Source organism: Coloeus monedula, assembly GCF_965178545.1.
Source record: "Coloeus monedula genome assembly, chromosome: 1".
NCBI lineage: Eukaryota > Metazoa > Chordata > Aves > Passeriformes > Corvidae > Coloeus > Coloeus monedula.
In genome coordinates, this window is record NC_138781.1 from 127,200,911 (window position 1) to 127,225,278 (window position 24,368).

Sequence of the window (24,368 nt, forward strand, 5' to 3'; positions counted from 1 at the left end):
GAATAATAAACCATAAAGAATAAAAATGCAATTTACTACTTAACTATACATTGGTCCCAATAACTTGATATTAAGGGCTTACAATAGGATATGGCTGAGATCATACACAAACCCCTTAGAAGAATTTATGTTAAATAAATGCATTCTAAAGACGTGGCCCCTGCAGCTAAAGCAGTTCAAGAAAACCATTCAAATAAGCAAATAACATTGTTTACATTTACAAATGAAACATCATATGAGTATTTATTGATTTTTTTAAAAAATTCAAAAAATACATTGTAACAGAACAGAATGTATACGTTCTTCAATGAAAGACAAAACTATGGTTATCATCTGGACCAGAATACAAATACATGCTAACAATTTAAAAATCATTTTGGGTCATTCAGGAAACATGAAACAAGCTAGCTGTTTGGAAGTGCAGTAGTCTTCTCCTTTAGTAAATATGCCTGAGAAAGTTAACCTGTAAAGAAATCAGCTTTTAAACTCTTAAACACAAAGAGCTTTCTAGGCTGAAATGGTGAAGAGACCTGTGATATGCACCTGACAGGCCACTGAGCCATTTCCCACAGAGATTCTGTTCACTGCCCCACCTCGGCTCAGCCACCCAGCAGTGGCAGAGTTTCACATCAATACCAGGCTTATTTGAGGTGTTAAAAAGCATGCTAAGATGATGTAAAACCATTAGTTACATACACAGCGGATAGCTGTTAATCAAGATTCTGTACCAAATTCCTTGCTTTGTATTAGGGCCAAGTAAAAAGTAGTAGTCTAGTTCGTGGATGAAAAGGATTCTATTTTTTGGCTCAAAGTAAGACCCTTTAAAAACAGTTTCTACAAAAGCATCTAGAATCAAAGCATGAAAAAAACCAGGACAAACACAACTAATCATTTTACAGTAACCACATACTGTAGGCAAGTAGGAACCAAAACAGTAACATAAATTGTGCATTGGTTCTATGAAAATAAAGCATTACTAGGAGACACAAGCAATCTGACAAGATGTGAAAGTGAGCAGTGGAAACTTCATGGATTGAATTTCTTTCCATCAGAATTAATCTCTTTCTACTGCAGGCAGGTAACAAATGGAACTCAGGAAAACTGAATTCCTATTAGCAGCTTAACTCTACTACAGTGAGGCTGAGGCTGTTACTGTTTCTTTCATAAAGAGACATTCAAACAAATGAAGCAAAAATGACATTTCAAAAATGAAGACCAAAAGAAAGCTGAATGTATATTTTAGACAAAAACAGTGTTAGGTCAATTCCACAACTGGTGATATCTGATGTAAGCAAAAGTAATTTAACTATGCTGCTTATACCAACAGAACATCTCACACTATTTCTTGAATTCTAGCAGCCTCTTTTAAGTCACTTATAACAACTGTGTATTTTATAAATTACATGGGCTGTGATGAAAAAACTCATTATCAGGCATGAAAAAGAAACCTCCCATTTTTAGAATGTAGTTACATGATCAAATTCATATGCTAAAGCATATGAAAACAACTCTTCAAATGAAGCAAATTCACAATTCTAAAAAGGGAAAAAACTCCAGACAATACAAAAACTCAAAAGGAAATCTATGACAGGAAATATTTCTACATATACCTCTGATGGTTGAACCTCTGATGGCTCAACACTGTAAAATGAGCCACTATCCGTATACACATGTAATTTTGCATGTAATGGGATAGGGAAGAGGCTTCCTTTTCCTAACTTCCACCACAGAAATGACTGGATGTACTACAGAGGCTGCCACTGCACTATGAAATGTAGGGTATTTGGCATTGCTGGATACAGGTTACCAGTGTTCAAGGACTCATGTGCTGACCCAGTGTGGTTCATCTTACATTTTCTAGTATTGACTGTGATGGCAAAAACATTCTGCATTGCTCTGACACCAGCTTGGCTTCTAGGCTGCACCTTCTGAACAGAACACCATTCTCAGGTGTCCTGGTTCCAGCCAGGAAAGGGTTAACTTTTGCAATAGCCAGGAGGAGGCATGGCTAGGACCAGGAGGTTATTTTATAACACCTCACATCACTGCCAGGGGCAGGGGGAAGGGAGTCTCTTCTGGGGAGAAAATGGTCCCTCCTGGTGAAGTTGTGTGGTGGGGAGAGTGGTTGGATATTGTCTGTTGGTGGGGGGTTTCTGTGTGAATCCTTTGTTTCTTGAAGTCTCTGTCATTAGTATTGTTCATCTTCTCATCTCACTGCTGTTTCCAATAAGTTGCTCTCATCTCAACTTGGGATCTTTGCCTTTTGTATCTCCAGTTTTCCTCTCCATCCCATTTCAGGATGGGAGGAGGGGGAGGGAGGAGCAAATGAGTGGCATGTGGTTTGGAGAGTTTCAGTGGGAGCACTAAATTGGGGAGTACCATTCCTAAATCATGACAGCCTTATTTGGCACCCAGTGTGTGGCACAAAGGGTTGAGATAACAACAGGTGTGTCCAGAGCAGCTTGGAAATAAATTCAATCTAAGCATTTGTTGCATTAGCTCCAGAGCTGCTGGTCACAATCTGTTCACGTGTTTGTGGTACCTAACCCTGTATTCCCATATCCCCCTATATTCCCATATGTGGTCCTTGTGATGTTCTTTTTCACAGCAGGGAGAGGGATTGCGATTGCTTTGTTGCTGTACTGTGGGATATCAGTTTATGACTGATCAAGGGCAATGAGGGTGATTTCAGATGTGTATTCAGTGCTGCTCACCTACCTTTACTTTGGGCACTATCTTTGGAAATCTATTAATAATTATACTGAGTCTGTGGGGGGAACAGGGGAGGATGATTTTCCCCAGCCTCTCACCTCCTTCTCTTCCTTCAGCTGTTTCAACAGCTTTTGAGAATTTTTAATTTCCCTTGGATGTTAAGGAAAGCATGTTCTTGTTGCTAAGTCTCACTGGTCTCCTCAGTCCACAGCATGTTTAGAGTCAAGAAAGAGATTTGTAGGAAGTTCATTCAGAGATCTGCCCCAAGGGTGGATAGTCATGAGTGGCATGAAATGTGGCAAAAACAGACCAGTTTTTTTTTTAATTCTCTGCTCCAATGGTTTGAAATTTCATCCCTGAACAACTAAATGACCCTGTTAAAGTGACAGAATAATTGCAAGGAGCATGCCGTGACAACTCCAGAGAGGGGCAACTCACTGCAGTGTGCTGGGCCCTGGCTACTCTTTACTGGACGCAGTTCAATACTTGACAGCACCCTCAGGGGAAAGAGGAGGAAAACAGACCTACAACCACTGTGGCCTGATTTGCAGTTGAACTAGAGGAACAACTTGTGCCAGTAGTAGTTGTCCCTATACAGAGAAAAGAAATCCAAGACCAAATCAGCACATTTAGTGAGGGATAAAGAGGAAGTAGAGCCCTCGCAACAGGAGGAAGAGGGAGGGCCAGAGATAATCACCCAGTCCTTATTCCCAGGTGTATTGGGTTTGCATGGCCTGGTTTTTGGTAGGGTGGCTTCTGTGAGAAGCTGCCAGAAGCTTCCTCCATGTCCAGCAGAGCCAATCCCTGACAGCTCCAAAGATGGATGTGATGCTGGACCAATTAGAAATGGTGGTAATGTCTCTGAGATAACATATTTAAGAAGAAAGAGAAACAAAAAGTTGTGGAGTAGTTGAAATTATGGCTGAAGAAGGGTGGAGTAAGAACATGTACAAAGAACAGCTCTGCAGACACCAAGGTCAGTGCAGAAGGAGGGGGAGGAGGTGCTCCAGGCACCAGAGCTGACATTCCTCTACAGCCTGTGGTGCAGACTGTGGTGAAGCAGCTGTGTCCCTGCAGCCCATGGAGATCCACAGGGATGCAGAGATCCACCTGCAACCTGTGGAGGAGCCCCACACCGGAGCAGGTGGGTGCCTGTGAGGAGTTTGTGATGCTGTGGGAGAACCATGGAAAGATGGGCCCTGCTCCTATACTGGAGCAGCCTGTCCTTAAAGGACTGCACTCAGTGGAAGACTGACCCATGCTGCAGCAGCTTTGAGAGGACTATTGCCCATGGGATGGACTCATGCTGGAGAAGTTCCCGGAGAACTATCTCCTGTGGGAGTGACCCCACAGTGCAGCAGGGGAACAATTCCTCTCCCCTGGAGCAGGAGAAACCACAGGTGATGAACAGACCGAAACTCCCATTCCATGCCTCCCTGTGCTGTTGATGGGAAGGAAAAGGAAGGTGTTTTTAAGGACCTTATTTTATTTCTCATTATCCTGCTCTGGTTTTTTTAATAATAAATTCAGTGCATATCTTTAAGTTGGTATGCGTTGGGGACTACCTGTTTTGCCTGTAACGGTATTTGATGAGCGATATCTCCTGGTCCTTACCTCAACCCATGAACCCTTCTTCCTATTTTCTCTCCCCCGTCCAGCTGCAGAGGAGAGTGAGAGAGCGGCTTTGGTGGGTTCCTGGCACCACTACACCAGGTGAACTGCGAGATGTACAAGAATATGTCAGCCACCAGCCAGGAGAGCCCCATGTGACCTGGCTGCTCCTATGGTGGAACATGGTTTCTCACAATATGAAACTAGACGGTAGTGAAGCCAAGCAACTGGGATCTCTCTTTCAGGATGCGGGTATTGGCAAGGGGATTAGGAAGAGGACAGAAACTCTCAGCCTCTGGAAGTGACTCTTGCCAAGCAGGGGGAAGGGTATTCTCACAAGGATGATCTAATAGTGCATCCAAGCAGGTGGAATGCCATGGAGAAAGGTATCCAGTACCTGAGAGCATTAGCTGTGCTGGAGGTAATCTGTAGGGATTCAAATAAAGAGTAGTCCTCTGTAGATCTAGATGAGGTCTAGTGTACACAGTCCATGTGGTGGAAGTTTGTGCAGAGCATGCCATCATCATATGTCAGCCCTTTGACACTGATGTCAATGAAAGAAGGAGAACAAACAGTGTTTCAGGTAACTACCTAACTCTGGCATATAAAAATCATGTTTTTTCCTCCCTATCAACCTGCACCTTGACTGTGGAAAGACTGTCCAAGACTGCAGACAGATTTGAAAGACTCAAGCAAACTAGAGAAAAAACGTCCCATGGCCCACCGCTATGGACCAGAGTCCTTGCTATTGGGAGCAAGCACCCCCCTGCTCAAGAGAGTGTGGGTACACACCACAAGGTAACCTGTGGTTTCACCTGCATGACCACAGAGAGGACATGAGGAAGTGGAATGGAAAACCCACCTGTGCCCTAGCAGCATGGGTACATGAGTTGAGAGGAAGAACAACCACCGCAGGAAATCCTTCAAGGATAAATGCCACTCCAGTTTCCAGTGGGTAAGTCCTCACTCAGAATAGGAGGGCTGATGTTACTTCCAATTCTCTTGAAGGACCATCAGTTCATATTTACAAGTGAGCAACAAATACCATGACCAGAACTGGAGGGGTCCTGCCTCCAGAAAGGTGGAGGAAAGGGACAATCAGATCTCTTGGACTGTGTGGATCTGATGCCTTGGCACACCAGACCCACAGGAGTTTAAGGCACAATGTACTCTGATGTCATCAAGATACGTACGGGCAGAATCCATGTCTGTTTCTGGGGTGGCAGGGGGATCCCAACAGCTGACTGTACTGGAAGATGTACTGTACTGACTGGGTATTGTGAGAGACTGGAGGAGATCACTTGCTCAAAACACTTTGGGAGTGTGGGGAAAAGGGCTGGTTGGGCCTTGCCCTGGTGAGGCAATGTCCTGCTCCACACACCCCAGCCACTAGAGCCTGTATCCCAGCCCCAAAGTGGCTGCTAATCACTGGCACAGTGGAGGCAACGCTCCTCGTCCCATCTCTGAAGACCCTAACCTAGCTCCTCAGTGGGAGGAAGGGCCCAGGAAAGCCTAAGGGTACTTAAGCCAGGACACAAGGCAAGTACATGTCTTGACCTTCCCTTGGATTTTATATCAGCTGGAAGACCACTGGAACCCAGCGGTAGCTGTACTAGTTCTTTTCTGTATATTTTCTCTCTTTCTCTTTTTCTCTTTCTTCTCCTTCTTCTAATGCCTTCTTGAAGTTTGAGTAACTTAAACTTGGATAGGATGGAGTTTGCTAAATTGAATGGGCTTAGAGTTTGCTAAGTTAAGGCCTTGCAAAATGTTTTATGTTGATTGAATGTTGCTTTAAACTTTTGCCAAAGTTCTCTGATTTTCTGAAGTTTGCCAGTAAAGTTTTTGTTGTTTTGAGCTCTTGGGAATATCTTGTTGGTACTTCTCCCTTCCATCTAATTCAGGGTACATAAAAAACCTGTAAGCTCTTTTAAAAGAAGACTCATTGAGTGAGTTTGTGGGGTTTTACAGGAATGAATGGCAAATCCTCCCCCATTGTGACTGGTTCAGAAGCCTTGTGCATCCCTGCCATGGACTACCTCAGGAGTGGGTATTTCAAGGACCCAAAAGGACATGCAGTACCCCTGGAACCAACTGCCCAGTGGTGGATGCACAGTCCCACCATTTGCCATGGACTGATCCAGACTGCACTGGAGAAGAGTGAGGCTTCAGAACTCTTGCAGTATATTAATGACATCATTGTGTGGGGCAACACAGCAGAGGAAGATTTTGAGAAAGGGGAGAAGATAATTCAAATCCTTCTGAAGGCTGGTTTTGCCATAAAGCAAAGTAAGGTCAAGGGACCTACCAGGAAATCCAGGCTTTAGGAGTAAAATGGTAAGATGGTCATCATCAGATTCCAATGGACGTGGCCAACAAAATAGCATCTATGTCCCTACCAACCAGCAAGAAGGAAACACAGGCTTTTCCTAGGAGTTGTGGGCTTTTGGAGAATGCTATTCCAGAGCTCAGTCAGATTGTAAACCCTCTCTATCTTGTGATGCAGAAGATGAAATATTTTAAGTGAGGTGAACCACAAGCTTCTGAACAAATTAAAGAGGAGATTGTTCATGCAGTAGCCCTTGGGTCAGTCAGGACAGGACAAGATGTGAAAACTGTGCTCTACATTGCAGCTGGGGAGAATAGTCCTTCCTGGAGTCTCTGCCAAAAAGTACCAGGGGGTACTTGAAGATGACTCCTGGGGGTTCTGCAGTTGGGGATAAAAAGGATCCAAGGCCTGCTACACAACAACTGAAAAAGGGATACTGGCATCTTGTGAAAGGGTTCAAACTGCTTCAGAAGTGATTGGCACTGAAGCACAGCTTCTTCTGGCACCCTGACTGCCAGTGGCGGCCTGTATGTGCCAAGAGAAAGTCTCTTCCATACATCATGCCACTAAGGCTACATAGAGTGAGCGGACTGCACTGATCATACAGCAAGCTTGAATAGGAAACCCCAATAGCTCAGGCATCTTGGAAGTCACCATGAACTAGCCCAAAGGTGAAAATTTTGTATTATCATCAGAAGAGGAGGAAGAAAAGGTGACGTGCTGAGGAGGCCCCACCATATAATCAGCTATCAGAAATGAAAAGCGGTACACTCTCTTCACTGACAGATCCCTGCTGTATTGTAGGGATACACTGAAAATGGAAACCTGCCCTATGGACTCCTACATGGCTAGTCACAGAAGCTGAGGGAAAAGGTGGATCAAGACAGGTTGCAGAGCTGAAAGCCATCTAGCTGGCTTTTGATATCACTGAACAAGAGAAATGCCCAGTGCTCTGCCTCTGGACTGAGTCATGGATGGTGGCAAATGCTCTATGGGGGGGGCTGGATCAATGGAGAAAGGCCAACTGGCAGCACAGAGGTAAACCCATCTGGGCTGCTGAATTGTGGCAAGACATCACTGCTTGGGTAGAGAAGTTGACTGTAAAAGTATGTCATGTAGACGCACACATATCCAAGAGTCAGGCCACTGAAGAATACCACAATGGACAGGCAGATTGGGCTGCCATGATTCAAGTGTCTCAGGCGGATCTGTACTGGCAACATAAGGGTAAATTATATCTGGTTCAGTGGGTTTCATCCCCCATGATGCCTCAAGTCATCGGGGAAGAGATGCAACACACAGATGGGCTCGTGATTGAGGGGTGGACTTAAGCATGGACACTATCTTCCAGGTTATTCCATAACTGTGAAACGTGCTGCAATCAAGCAGGCCAAGATGGTAAAGCCCCTGTGGTATGGAGATTAATGGTCCAAATATGGGGAGGCCTAGCAGATTGATTAGACCACTCCCCCAAACCCACCAAAGTAAGCACTCTGTGCTTACAGTGGTAGAAAAAACCACTGTAAGTCCCTCTGGTGCATATGAGGAATGTGTTTGGGAAGACAGCTTGGATTAGTCCTGCCTCAAGAAAAGGCAAACCCATCCACGGAATTGTTTTTCCTCAAGGACATTTGGTGGGTAATGCAGAGGGACAGGGAAATGCCATGTGTACCTCCAGGGGTTTCAGTTTTTGGGTGAAAACAGTCTATAGTGTTGAATTGTATAATGGTTGCTGAATGACACTGCCACTGTATGCTGTAAGTACGATGGGCAAAGAGTATGGACTGCTCCAGACATACCAGTAGTGAGCTCCTGATGCAGCCTGCAACCAGCTGACAGCACACCAGCCCTCCTGCCCTGGAAGACATCTAGGACGGATAGAACCCACAGTCATAGACTTAATGAACTCAACAGATACCTTGGAGGAACAGCCATTGACTATGGAAATGATACCTGTGCTTGTATATACATATATATAGTGGAAGGTGTAGAACATGGGCATGCTATAGATGGTATAAAATAAGGGGTGGCTAGTGTCCTGGTTCTGGCCAGGACAGGGATAATTTTTGCAATAGCCAGGAGGGGCCATGGCTAGGGCCTGGACGTTATTCTACACTGCCTGATGTCATTGCCGGGTTTGGGGGAGGGAGTCTCTTCCAGTCGAGTAAGCGTGGCAGAGGGAGTGGTCAGGTATTGGATGTTCTCGGGGGGGGGGGGGGGGGTGTTTCCATGGGAATTGTTCATTTCTTCTATCCTCTGTCATTAGCACTGTTGCTGTTACTGTTTGTTTTCTTATCTCATTGCTGTTTCCAGTAAATCATTCTTATCGCAACCCATGATATTTACCTTTTATGCCTCCAATTCTCCCCTCCAGCCCGCCACGAGGGGAGGGGGGAGAGGGAAGAGGAGAGTGAGTGGCATATGGTTTGGAGAGTGTCAGTGGGAGCACTAAATAGAGTACCATTCCTAAACCACAACACTGGGTTACATTTAAGAGGTACAGGGCAGGAAGCAAAAAAATTACTTTAATGACCTGGCCTAGAAGACAAATGCAAAGGTAAGGTGGTGCATCGGTACCTTCTGATCAGAGTTCAAGGGAGAAACCAAGAGGTGAAGACACTCAAAGAAGTGAAAGTAAAAAGCATAATTTAAGCCTATAATTATTTAAGGAGAAGAGACAAAGGAGAGAAAGATGGGCTGCAGTAAGATGAATGTAAGGAAGGAACAAAAAAGAGAAGAAAGGACACATATATGGGTGGAAAGTTGTATCTCCTGGACCCAGAAACTGCCTCAGACACCAGCTAATTTTACAAGATAAGTTACATGCATGCCCACAATCAAGAGGGCAAGAGTGAAACCTTGATGGCAACACTACGATTCTGGCTGAAGAGCTTCATTTTCCCCCTCCCATACCTGAAAGCCTTGAATCCTTGCCAAATATTCCAGCTGTTTTGAAGGCTGCACTGTAGAACAGGGGGAAGCAGGAGATATTCCTTTTAGACCTATGGCTTCGGCAGTTGGGGACGTTCCATTCATGAGAAGTTCCCTGGCGATTGTAGCCGTGCTATTTGTTGTAGGAGATATGCTGAAGAAAGAGCTAGAAGTCTGGCTCATTTCTTTGGATGACAAATAGCTTACAGTGGTACCAGGGGCTGATTTGTTGCGGCTTGCTTCCATCTCTTGGTATACATCAGGAGAGAGATGGAGTATTCCCTTTGGTGCTGAAAATAAAACCAAAGATCATTCTCATTACTTCAGAATGGGTTTGACATGTAGACAATTTTCATTACCATATTTTACAATGAAAAACAAAGTAAGAATTTAGAAGCAGTACAGGGGGTTTTTTACAGTAACTGTAAATGAAGTAATGTAATTTATTTAGAAACAAAGCAGATCTGAAGTGCCCCTCCTCTTCCTCTTCCCCAACTCTTTTTAAAATAGTACAAACCTTAACTTTAAAACTGTGGCTAGCATAGAATACACAACATGAACAAATAATATTTGGAGACCTACAAACCATGAAGATGATGTTACTTCAAAATAATAGCACAATCATTATTTCCCTAAATTCTTCTGCCTCCTATCTGACACAATAATTTAGGCTGTTTTTTCACAAATAATTGAAACTAGTCTGTATCAGCACTGTTGCCACCAGAAGTAGTTTCGTTTTTCTCCCACCTACAGCTGGTGGGATAAAAAACTCTCCAGGTGTTCTACTGCCAGCACCAGCACCTGTAGGACCATGTAGGGATGTTCATGAGAATGAGTTGTTGGAGCCAAAGGACGGGCAGTGTGGTTTCTTGCAGTAGCAGCACTGCCTCAAGCACTGGTTTAAAGTGTTTCCTGAATCACAAGGGCAGCCTGTGGTTAAAAAACCTTGAACTGCCCTGCAGCCAGTGTTACTATGCTAATGACTCTGATGTGACTGACTGCTCTGCAGTGAAGAGGAATTTATTTATTTATTTAGCTGCATACCCTATAGTTTTCATCCTATAGCTTTCAAATAGCTACTTGCCTTCAAGAATGTTTACACTGAAAAAGTAAAGCATGTGTGTCCTACTTAGTATCAATAGGAGTTAAGGTAAACATTAAAAAGAGCTAAATTTATTTATGTGAATTACTTTTAAATATTTCCAGTGACATATAAATTAGGGATAATGTGTCTACATTTAAAAATCTTTGATGCATTTTTAGAAAATATCTCAACCCTAAACCTCTTTGGAAACAGAAGTACATACTCAATCAGTTTTGCTGATAATCCCGTGCATGGAAATGTGCAGAATTAAGTCTGAAGTTTGCTAGTTTTCTTACACAATGAAGCATTTTTGGAAACACAAGTAACCAGCTGGCTGATACAAGAGGAAAACCTTTTTCTTATTATTAATACATCAGAAAATGAGCTTGAAATGTGTAATTTCATATTAAGAACATACTTTAATCTTCTAGCATACAATATGAGTGAACCTGAGCCATATGGCATTTCATTCTAGGGATAATAAACCTGTTTGTTAACTGATTTAGTAACCCCAAGAGAAATCAAAGGGTTCAATGCTTAATTCATTTGCTGTACATATTAAATTAATCTCAGAATGTAGAATAAATTCAAAGAAGAGGAGGAAATTAATTTCTAGTACCTAGGGAAGATTCCTCTAATCCTAGAAGTGCTAGTAGTACTTTTAAATAAAATGTCTACCACAAAGAGAAGACTCAAAAAATATTACCTATAATTAATATCCTCATTTTCAACTACACAGTGAAAATGGAACTTCCTCACTGCCAACTCAGCAAACTGCTTACAGGTGAATCTTTTAATTGATTTACTCATACATTTGGCTTTTAAATTCATATTGCTTTCAGAAATCTGGAACGTTTGCTTATATCATTCACAAAGACACATCTGTTATTCACCTGATTGCTCTCCCCACCTACCTCCGTAGGGCTGGGGAGTCTGGTTGGATCATGAACATTCAGGCTGCTTTTACCTAGCTTAGAACTGGCTCCAAAGGCAGTAGACTGAACTCCAGAGCTAAGCACAAATTCAAGATAATGCTGCTGGAAAAGATGGAGGATAGGATCCCTAAAATTTCTTTTTCTCCGAAAGAGACAATTTCAAATATAATCTAATAGATAAACAACTGTGTAAATACACAGCATTATTTTATGGCACATAATCACTATATGAGAAGAGAGACTTCATATGCTTTTCCCGGGGCTGCAACCTCCAAGGCCTACCTCTGCTTGTATTTTTAAAGTCTTATACAAGACATAAAATTAATGAAAATTGAAAAAAAAAGAGATCATAAAGATCTTGATAGCCGATGTTAGGTTACAAAACCAAACAGCAACAAAAATACTGAGTGGCAGGTGTTCGCCACCTCCTAAGAACTGCTCACTGTAAATCTGATTTCCCACACATATTTCAGAAACAGAAATTAAAACAGAACAAAAGATAAAACAGCCTACTTGTTTAGAGATAACATATTAGCTCCCCCAATCAATTTTAGAAAAAAGCAGCACAATGTTAACTTAAAAAAAAGTTTAAAGAAGTTTAAAATCAAGTCCAGTGCTGCAGATGTCTGTTCCATTGATGTAATATTACTTAAAACAAACATTTTACATGCTTTCTCAGCCATTTCACTGTTTTTACATGATCCACCCAAATATCTAACTGCTGTCTGGAACAATGGTTTGGAATACTTCCAGATTACTAAGCTTTCTAAATGTTAAAATAACTAATATGCAGCATATGATGAATAGAAAGATATTGAGCAGAATATAGCAAATGCTCTTAAAGTACTGACTTTAATGGTGATGTTAAATTAATAATAGTACTTTTACACTTTGCAACACCTTACTGCTAAAGACTTCAAAGTGCTTTATAAGCAATAATTAATTTAAATCATACATTGGCTCTGAGAGGCAGATATTATATTACCATCATTGATTATCTCTGGAAACAAAGTAATGTAATATTCTAGACATTACATTAATATAGTTGCAAGATATTAACTTTTTATATTCAGGGCCTATGTTTCATGAAGCTTCTTACAAACTTGTTTTAAAAAGCCAATAAAAACTTGGTCTTTTTGAAATCTTCTATAAAACATATATTACTTGTAATTCATTATCTATTTTTAATGTATTACTGAGGATATTTTATACATCATTGCTCACTGTTGCCTGCTTACTTCAACTCTGCTGTATTATAGGAAAGTGTATAAATATATTTAGTTACAGTAGTAAAGTTATCAAATGACAAGGGATACAACAACAACAGAGGATTAAATGCAAGAAAAAAAGAACCCTTCAGAAATTATCTTAATTAGTCTTCTAATCATCAGTTGATTAAAGAGCATGGGAGAAAGAAATACTATCCTCTAACACCTTTATGCATTGCAGGAGAACATCTCCAGGTAAACGTTGTCACTCTTGTTATTTTTCAGCTAAGAAAAAAACCTTGGACTTTTGTGTCTGCTAAATATTTATCCCATACTAATTTCTCCATACTCCACAGGAGGAATCGTAATGATCAGGAGTCACAGGATCTACAATAGACCAACAACACTGCACCTTCTGCTGGACATTAACTTAGAGGTACATTTATGAAACATGTTAAAATAATTTCCATTTATATTATTTAAACCTGTGGGCAGATGTGCTACAAAAATATGCAGGCTAGCTATGCAATGTAATCACTAACATTTAAAAAACATGTCTTATTCATCGTTGGCAGTAATTGTTAGCAGTCTCTCACAATCTTCTGAAGTCTGTGAAAACACACCAAAAACGTCTCTTACCTAAGGATAAATTTCTTCATCTTCCATTGTCTACTTTTGCTGTCACATACTAGATAACTGCAGACCAGCTTCGACTCCAAGGCAAATGTATGAATAAGATACAAAATGGCCCGACTATCCCTCACAAGCCTTCCCCTGGAAATGTAATCTCAGTGCTTTGATTGCACCTTTTTTCACAGCAGCCATAACAGAGGCAGTGTCCAAAAGTTCTGTTTGCGTGATGTTATTTTTATCCCTAACCCTTTCTCTACAGTGTCCCCTTGGCTGGGAAGACAGGGGGACATTTCTACTAAAGGGTCCTCCACTATCTGGAGTTTGTGGTAAACAAAACTAACAATTAGAAGAACTGTCTGCATAGGGAAGGGAGTGAAGAAGAACAACTGGCAATATTGCTGAACATGCCTCAAAGTAATAAGACTCTGCAAAAATGTAATTTGCTGATACAGGAACAGTGATGAGTTACCCCACAGCAGTGAGCTACTAAATTAAGAAAAGTTGAGAGAGATGACAGCATTGCCTGCACACTCACAGGTATTAGAGTCTACACAGGTACCACTGGTGTCCTGTTTCCTGTTTTCTGTTTCTGTCAGGAAGATCAGAAAACATGAAAAGTTGAGATTTCAATTTCCTCATTCAACTCCACAAGATGGCCTACAGAATCAGGCTTGTGTTGTCAACCTGCACATACATATATACATATGTCAGTGCTAATTTTCTCTTCCATATTTGATCAGTACTGTAGGGATTCTCTTCCTCTGCCTGCACTTAATGACTTCTCTGGTTCAGGGTCACTCACTGACTTTTCATGCTCATACTTGGTCTAAACCACAACTTTATTCTTTCTTGGAGAATACAGTTTTCTCCCTAAGTTCTTGCTTATCCTACAGAAAAGCTATGCTTGTTCAGGTACCAGAAGCAGTGCCAGCTGCAATATGACTTCCCCTGACAGTGCTGAAGAGTACATGCTCTTCCCTGCACTACAACCAGTGGTATGGGACATGGCATGAAGGAGTGTTTTCATGTCTTGTGCAATGATGCAGAGTAAACCATGGCATAATTCTGTATATGACATGCTCATAAATTAAGTTTAGCACCCTGGTATTTGAAATAACCCATCGCTAGATGAAGAAAAGACTGTTCATAAAGAAATAATCAGTAGTTTTGGAACTGAATAAAATACTTGATAGATAATCATCAAAAAGCTTTCGTTCAGATTATGCTATCTGTATTCACATTGAATAAAGCCTTCTTACAATGTGGTACATTAAGCACAGGGAAAAATCTTGTAATAAGGCAGTAAGAAGGAAAAGTTAGAACTGGATCTAATCCTGACTTCTCTGTTTTGTACAATAAAATGGACAAGAACCTAAGAGGCATGGGGGATACTCAAATGCAACTACTCCCTAGAACTGGCAGGTTTTCAACATGCCCTAAAATATGGCCCATTAAAAATCTACTGACATCAAGAAAAAGAGAATTTACAAAACCAAATAACTACTTCAATAACAAGACTGAAAAATGTAAATATTATAATAAAAAGAAATTATGGTTTTATACCCCACTCACTGTAAAAGGCTATTTATATACTAGAATATTTTCAAATTTTATTACCTCAGTAGGAACTCAGAAGAGGTCAGTCAAACAATTGGACAGGCAAATAGTATGGCCATTACGTTCTCAGCAATTGTCTACACACAATCTTGGCTTGAAATACCAAGCTGCAATCATTACCTACTTAACACAGCTATCCGTGGTATTTCTAAGTCACCAGCTACTGCAATATTCAGACATGAAAAAATGTTTTGTCATTACACAATGTCTTTCAATCAAAAGATCTCGTCCACATGAACTTCAACAAACTGATGTTATATAAAGCCACTCATTAAAATACTAGTTTGTTTAACCTTAAAATAACTGTGATACTGAAGTAAATACTATTTAGTTCTTCATGAAATCAGGTCTTGATATCCCTAATTTCACTGGACTATTTTCTGTATAGCCAAAATAGAAACTGCAGTATCGCAGGACTTAAAGTGCATGCATTTCTGTAGCATTTGGCATTTAACTCATGTGAGGAAAGTCCTTTGAATTCAGCTTAAATCCTGCTTGAAAACTAAGATTTTGGTAAAAATAAGACATGGTGTTTGCAGTGGGGACTTTCTACAGGATATTCTATGAAATAATCCAACAGACATATGAAACATCTATACCATAAGTTTTACACGATAATTTCTGCATCATAATTTCCCAGCAATACGTCCATGTACCACATAACCAAGATTAAGATTGAGCAGGTTCAGAAAAATACAGAAGGAAGGTCAGCAATCTTATCAGTAAAGAGGATCAGCAAATTTGGAGCAGGAACAAATCAAGCTAGTGAGCTGGCAGACCATGGTGCTTGTAAAAGCTGCAAGAAAGTGATGTTTGTGGGGGTAAAGCAATTTAGGAGAGTGCCTAAGTGCAACTGGAGGCAACCTGTGCAGGCAAGACTATTCATTAACAGATTAGGAAGGAAATAAGAACACTGATGATGAAAACAAAGGCCTGACCCACACAGAGAAGAGATGAAAGAATGAGGAAATCTACTAGACAACGACAGAGAGGTTGCTGAAGCTAAGAAGGGCAAGGGCGCCATCAACAAGCACAGCATATGGATGAGTGAAGAGGAAATCAGAGGAGGAGAAAGCAGTATTTAATGTTGAAAGAGGATGGAGGAAAGAGTGGAGAATTTTTAGTTCTGGCAGCAACAAAGTCTCAGTTCGGGAGATTCAATTTTTCAAGGATGTTATTATCCTAGACTAAGGGTGAGGTACATGGTGGGTTCCAGGCTGGAGGGGAGTAGGAAAAGGAGAAAAGACTTCAGAAAAGTGAAAGTATTTAGAGTAACACTGTACTGAGGTGAATTATGTGATACTGCTCCATTTTCTCACCTGAAGACAGAAAACTAAATGCAGATACTTTGCATAACTACATGATTAAATTTGAATTTGAGAGTTAACATCAAAAAAGAGCTCTGCATTTCTACTTCATGTGCAGATTTTTTTCAAAGGAAGAGACTAGCAACCTTGAATAAATGTAATTCATATGAGCATTTTAGGAGACTGGTAAAAACAAAAGGATACATTATCTGAAATTATCTCTACCCAGAGAACTGGCTGTCTCTTGTCATGATGGCTGCTTCCTCTTTATACATTTTATACATCAAAAGCTTAATGGCTAAGCAGTCTCCCAGACAGGTGACTCGAGTTCCTTCTCAGCCAGAGGGCACCCAAATCACAGACCTCACAGCCCACGTCTATATTTCTTACACATGCACAATCAATACTATCCAAGAACCAGGCAGCAGGTTTCTTTCAACTCTTTCTTTCCACCTGTATCTAAAATAGGCAGAATATCTGTAAACCAGCCAGAGAACACCTGAATACACATCTGCACCTTCATTCACAAGAGTTTCAATCAACAGACAAACTACAGTCATGATTACTTTAGATCACTCCTTCCCTGTGAATTCCCTATATCTTAAAAGCATTTGATTTTTTCCTTTTTTTGGTTGCAAATCATATTAGATATGCATCTCCAAAAGACAGCTGCCATTATCCAGAATACTCTGCACTCCATGAATACTCTCCTTCTGCTGAAGAAGGAAACTAAGTCTCCAATGTTCCGGGCACATGCTTGAAACACTAGGCTCTTTATAAATACACATTGTACTCTAAACTCAGCAAAGAATCGTCACCTCTGAAGATGCAAAACTTGCAGAACTTTAAGCACTTACATGAGCATCTCAAAAGGGGAAATGTGGGAAAAGGAGAAGGATCACTTGCAGTTGTCATCTTACACTCCAGAGTTGAGCCCAAATCCCACTCACACACAAAAATGCTAATTTGGCTCTTGTGTCACTGGTTCTCAAAACAGCAAGGAGAAGATAACACTCCCTTCCCTGTTTTTTTTAATATGCTTTTTAATATTAGGCGTTTTAGAATTTTCTTCAAGTATTTAAAAAACATATGCAAGCTCCATTTAATTAGTATTATGATAGATAAAATTACTTTCATTGCTAGATGAAACTGAAAAATAACACATCAGTTATTAATAATGCCAAATACAGCATGGATTTCCTAGCTTCAGTAAAACAGGAAAGAAACAAAATTGAACAAATCTCCTCTGCTTCTAAATTTAATTTTCCCATGTCTTCAGTTAGAAAGAAAATTTAATTAGAAAATTAGCAAATCAACTCAGCAGTTACAGAGGCAAGGTATTATTTAAACATAACCAACTGTGATAAGAGGCTCTAGACAAGGCTGTGAGACATATAAAGTGGGTACAAATGGCTCAGCTGAAGAAATTGCTCCATTGATGGTATAATGCTCACCTGATAATGTGTTAGCTAAAAAATCCCCACAAAACAGAACAAAAATATAAAAATGAACAGATGGAAAACTACTGATCTGTGGCCTTTCACCAAATAAGTGGTGTTGTTAATCCCTCTTACTGTGGTTTCTAGTCAGAATGGCAAATAATTCAGCAAACATTTAGTGATGTATCAATGTAACTCCTAGTAAGAATGCATTATAATTGAAAAAGTTGAGTAAATTTGGAAGCAATTCAGAAGCCAAGTCCAATGCAACAGCTATACTTACTGAGTAAAAAAGCATACAATCCACTGTAAATCACCTTTGAAATATACCCAAAAGGATTACACGTTTTAGCAAAATAAAACACACACAAATTCCAATTAAAAATTCCCAAATTACAAAAAAACCCTTTATTCTCGAACTGTAGACTTCTGTTCCTGCTCATGGAAACACAGGAGTCTTAAATTATCTACTGGAAGTCTTCACCAAAATCCTAAGTTGAAAACCATATAGAGGACTATAAAAAAAAAGTCTTTCTGAAAACATTGAGGGCCAGAACTACAAAGTTCACATAAATTTTGTTTCCTTCAAAGTGAAGATTATTAGTATGTAAAATTTCATAAATACATAATTTATGTTGCATTTATTTTCTCCAAAAAGCTGGTGAAGAAACATCTAAGTAAGGATCTGAATGTACCCAGACATTTAGGGCTTACAATAACACCACATCTTTTTATATTTTTTATATTTCTTAATTTATATTTCTTAAACTAATATTGAAGTAGACTTTTAAAAATACTAAAATAAATGTTATTTACAGAAAAATACCAAATTTTTTCATCAAAGACTTAAGAAATTCTTCAGAATATCTATTTGCTCTTTTCTCTCCTTTTTCTTTTTTTGTTTTTGTCACTGAGAACAATTGTGTGAGATCAAGTATCTTTGTTCCTTAGGAGATCATCTGCTCCTGCTGCTCATTTACCATCTGAAATCATAATCATCTGTTGGTGACAATCTAATCATCTTCACAGTAACTAATTGTGATGTCACAAACAAATGGTTATGATTTCAGGTGGTGAACAAACAGCAGGAGCAGATGTACTCTGAAGAACAAAGACTGTAAAGTCATGCACGAATCCCTAGTAATAAAATGTTAGGCAAGAAAAACAAGGAGTCTGTCCTTTACAGAGAGGTAGGGTTGCTCTGAATGTATTTCTTTTTAATTATCAGTTTTTCAGTACTCTGTGACTCCCAAAATTGTTGGGAATAGGTAAAGGAAAACTATATGATGGAAAATTAAGGCTGGGAAACATGTAAAAAGAGTTATGGTAATTTTTTCCCCTGTTTGAATTATAATATATAAAAACACTGTCATGTTTCACTTTTATTTTTATATTGTTCTTCATAGCTATCTACAGCTTCTCCTAGAATACACCCTGTATGGTGTTTATGATTACCCCATCCAGAAATACAAAACAAAAACATGTTCCCATGAAAATGCACTTTGTAATAGGATTGTTTATTTGTTGCATATTTTGTCTCTGTTGATAACTGCTTAAATTAGGAGACATAAATGAGATTTTGTTTACAGCAAACATCTTCTGTATGGGCTGCAAATGCTTCTGGTCTGCTCACAGTCTCTCAAAGTCTCTTTCAGAAGCATAGGGAAAAAACCTCAGTCAACGTTCTTGCCATTTCACATGTGAAGAATACCAAAGATATCCCAAACCAAGAAACAAATAGGTTTGTGTTTCATCTTTCTTTGAAGTTGTGAAATGAAGAGAAAAGGTAAAGAAGTAAACCTGTGGGAAGAAGCTTTGCCAGTGAGTAGGAGGAACAGAAGTGGCAAATACAAGAGTAACATGACAGAGGGCAGCACGAGAAGTTAATTTTCAGGACTATTTAATAGGGAATACTAAATATATATTGAGCTAGTAATTAGGAGGATACAGACTGTAGGGCATTCCTCAGCAAAACCAAACTACATAGTAAGAGTACAACGAAATCTGTTCTTCAACTGTACTAAAATACAGAACTGTTACGATTTTTGTTTTCTGTTGTACTGAAGTATACAAATTCCCTTTACCATTCCAGTTTTATTTGACTCAGATGGAAACACAGTGCTTTATGCACACAAAGAAAGACTATCTGTCTGCAAAAGGAAACTGATGCACAATACCCTGCCCTAGCAGGACACAATTGTTTTCCTGGAATAAAATTACTGGAAATATGAATAAAAGCTGCCAAATGGTAGATGTAGCAATCTCTGAGCCTCAGATTTTCAAGACCACTGAAAGTTAGGTTTATGGTAACAAGAAATGCAAACTGTACATTTCTCTTCCAAGAAGGATACAAAAGGGCTCCATTTTCCCTTTTTCAAAACTTCCTAATATAAAAAAATGCCGTAAAAAACGTCAAGAGTAAATTCACCTACCAACAAGTGCTGTTCTTAAAAATAAACTAGTATATTCATACCTGAAAGGATGTGACATTGTTGATCTCAAAGTGTGGACCTTGTTTGGAACTGCCTTTAAAAACCCTGCACTTCACAGGTGCATGAGAGACTGTGCACAAAAGTGATTTCTTTTATTCAAAACACCCTGGCAGTGTTCAAAGTCAGGTTGAATAAGGACTTGAACAACCTGGTCTCGTGGAAGGTGTCCCTGCACATGGCTGGAGTGGTTGGGACTAGATAATCTTTAAGATTCATTCCAAACCTTTAACATTCTATTATACACTTTAATCACCTGCTTGTTATTAATGTTGCCTTCTAGATTGGAACCCTCAAAAAAAGGGGTTAAGAGATTAAGAACAGTGGTCTCTGAACAAATGCTCTATGTCTATTGGCATGCTCACTCTGTCTCCTCTGACTTGTAGATCAGAAGAATGGAAATGAAGGCATCATGCATTACTAAAGTGTTCCAGAATGAAAACCTGTTTCTGTACTGTGGCTCTGGTGGCTGCAAAAAGGTCTGTGAGCAGGTCAGCCTGTGAAAAATAAGTTATTTGGCCAGCACAGATTTAAAATATAATTTCTGTTGATCTTGTCTCCTGTTGAATGAGTTTGTCTTTGTGTTCTCCTTCTAGATTCAGATTTACAGGTATAAATGTTGAAGTTGTCTTGAACAGCCTGAGAAAGAGATTGTTTTTTCTTGTTGGTTTAACAGAAGATTGTGGTTTCATCTAAAAGTATCTTTGCTACAAGACACTGCAAGGACAGGAGAAAAGCTAGAGGTCTTATTCTGCTGTCTGAAACTCTAATATGTTCACATTTGAAGGTATTTCACAGGCCTTGTCCTTAGAGATTTGGACAATACAAACACAAATCGTCTAAAAGTATTGATGAGGGCTGATGACAGGGCTGTAAGGAAGCAATTAATAGGAAGTCTTAGATCCAGTAGAATCCTTCCTTTCAGGGAAACACAATGGCATGTGCTGAATCCAAGATCATTTTGAACACTAGCAAACTGTTATGTAAGTTGAAGCAGAAATAATTCCTTGGGTCTCTGCATCACCCTCTGGTGACTGGGAAGACCACATATATAATGGAACACTACTGCAACTCCTTAAAACCTGCTTTTAGGACCAGGTCTTTCATATAGGCAAAAAATAGAAGGTAGCTCATGTGTGTGTCCATGTCCGGTACAATCCTTAGTTGAGGGAGATAATGTTTGGGACCCTTAAGAAGTTCAAAACTATACACAGTTCTAGAGAAAAATCCAGGGCTCATGAAAAAGTGAGCAAAACACTATTTATATTATCTTTACCACCTTAAACAGCAAAAATCTAGTTACAAACTCTCCAAGTTCTGTCCTATTCTTTACCTGTTGCAGTGAAATCGAATTCAGTTTTCACCAACAAGGTTTCTTGGGCCCTTGTGTCTTATAGACAAAGCTCAAGGAAGAGAGGAACTACCAGTAGCAGAACCTCATCAGACAGGGATATCTTGAGAAAAGCAAGAAGTCAGCCCATATAAATCACAAAATCTCAGAACTGCAGATTGGGTCAGGTTGGGAGGCACCACAGTAATTCATCTGGTCCAACCCCCCTGCTCAAGCAGGGTCATCCCACAACACATGACACGGATTGCATCCAGGAGGCTCTTGAACATCTCCAGTAAGGGAGACTCCACAACCTCTCTAGGCAGCCTGTTCCAGTGCCTGGTCACCCAGACAGTAAAGTTCTTCCTCATATTCAGGTGGAACTTCCTGTGCATCCATTGGACTAAATGGGACATATCTTAGCCTGCTGAGTCAACCAGCTTACATCAGTGTGACGCCACTCTCTGTTCTCTTCAAAAAGTAATGGAGAGCAGAAGAAATGTCCAATGCCTGGAGAAATGCATTATAATCAAAAAAGGCAGGCTGGTCAGCCTCACTCTGGTCCCTGGGAAAATCATGCAGTCCTCTTAGAGCTATTTGTGGGCACAGAACGTGTCTTTCACGATAAAATGGCTGGTTTTATGAAGGGAGAGCAGTGGATGTCATTTACCTTGGCTTTAGCAAGGATTTTGACATCATGTCTCCCACAGCATCCTTGTCTCTGAGCCATGATTTTAGAGTCCAGGTAGATAAATTACTAGATAATGGAAATCTGTTGGGACCCAATAGCAGCCTTCCAACACCTAAGAAGAGGTTATCAGAAAAGATGGAGCCAGGCACATTACCGAGGTATATAGCAGAAAAACAGGAGATGATAGTCATAAACAAACAAGAGATGTTCTGACAAGGATAAAAGGAAAAAAATCAACGTGAAGACAGTTAAGCATTGGAACAGGCTGCCCAGAGAAGCTACGGAACCTTTGTCCCTGGAGAAGTGTTAAAAAGCCATAAGCAACCTTATCTCAACTCTGTACTGACTGTGCTTTGAGCAAGCAGTTTAGGTGGCCATCTAAAATCCCTTACAAACTGAAGGATTAAATGATTCAATGAATAAATAAAAATTTCCTTGTTCCTGCACTCCTTCATACCTACATTCACACACAGGACTCAAAGGGGTTAATTCATCTAGTTGAAACAAAAACCCTAAAATATTTACAAAAAACATTTCAATTGTTTTGGATAATCCAAATCATACAGAGACAAGGAAAAATAAGTATATAATAAAAATTTATAAAGCAATACTTACTGTTACTTGTTGGCTCAGGAAACCCAACATTTTGGCCATTCCAACTTTTGTTTTCTCCAAGCTGAAATAGGTAGAAGACGACAACTAAGTAAAGAGCAAACTTCTCCCTAAACAGAACATTCCTGTTTATAAATTTAGTTGAAAGATACTAAAAAGGATGACTTGAGATTCATTGAACATCTGTTCACAAAATTTTGCTAACTCATCTTATTTTTTGCCTAAGATAGGTTATTTGAGTAATGTACCCTTCATGAGTAAACATTAACAACTATTGCCTAACACTGAAATATAAATGTTTCCCCAAGGATTAGGTTCAACTCAATATGTTACCAAATCAGACTTAAATAAAATTAAATGTTTTAAGCAGCTCTCAACTGAAAACATAAACAGACAACAGAGAAATTACATTCTAAACCAAGAAGATCCTAATAGCTGCCTATGAAGGAATGCATAAACACTCTAAAGTACTTTGGGTGTAATTTTAAAATATTTACTTGTTAGGAATCAATTTAGTTACTGAAGTGGAAGCAAAAATTATTGCAATTTTCCATTATTTTAATATATTTTTTGAGGAAGCCAATTGTCTTCAAATTAATTTTATTATGTTTAATACTGGCTATTACTCTGACATGGAAAAGAGGAACAATTAACACAGAGGTTCAAAATGAAGCCATTACTGAGGTTTACACAGTAAATAAGATGGCAGTGTTGTAGGTTTATGTATAAAACTGGATAAACAAGCCCGAGCTTCCTCATTACTTAGGAGCTATTGACAACCATCTCTATCAACGTGAAATGAATGATCCTTTTCAGATTTCACTGGGAATTTGTATGCAAACAGAAAACCTCACAGCAAAGCAGGCTATATGCCAGGACAAAGTCGTAATCATTTGCTCTGGAAGATGGGGTTGGAAAGTGAAAGAGATGCAAAGGAAAATCAACCAGCTGAAATCTGCCTCTGCATCTCAAAGGTTGCATTAAGGCTATTTAGATTACTACCATGTCATAATACAGACTACTAGATGATATATTTTACTTGGAAAAGAGGGGGGAAGAGCACACTATGGAAAGCATAGTGAAATGATTGTTCCCCTGCTTTTCATCATCATGTACATCCCAAAGTGCCTATGGCCTTGGCAACATGCAATGAAAATGGGAGATATGTGATGGAAAGGGAGGACAGGTATTACACTCGGCTTTCAAACTGATCACCTACATCCATGAACTTTAACTTCATAAAACTTGTTTTATTCATATTATGAAGCAGATAATATGTGTAGTGGAAAATAGGGAAGACAATAGTTCTTCAAATGAATAAGCAATATGAAATCTATAAACATGTTTGTATTTACTGCTGGTTTTGTCAGCATGGTTTTGTCAGGAATCCACCCTGACCATCTGTTACATGGTGCCAGCACAAGCACACAGTTACAACACCAG

At 39.7% G+C, this 24,368-nt stretch overlaps 1 protein-coding gene across 3 annotated transcripts in view; it reads right to left on the reverse strand.

Annotated features, from left to right (window-relative positions):
* STAU2 (staufen double-stranded RNA binding protein 2) overlaps positions 1-24,368 on the reverse strand; it is a 171,486-nt gene that overhangs the window by 75,190 nt on the left and 71,928 nt on the right. For all 3 annotated transcript variants that reach the window (XM_082294292.1, XM_082294291.1, XM_082294293.1), the window contains 2 exons: positions 22,929-22,989; positions 9,563-9,870 (listed from right to left, as the gene is read on the reverse strand). In XM_082294292.1, coding sequence (XP_082150418.1) covers positions 9,563-9,870; positions 22,929-22,989 — 369 coding nt within the window. The remainder of the gene's footprint in view (positions 1-9,562; positions 9,871-22,928; positions 22,990-24,368) is intronic.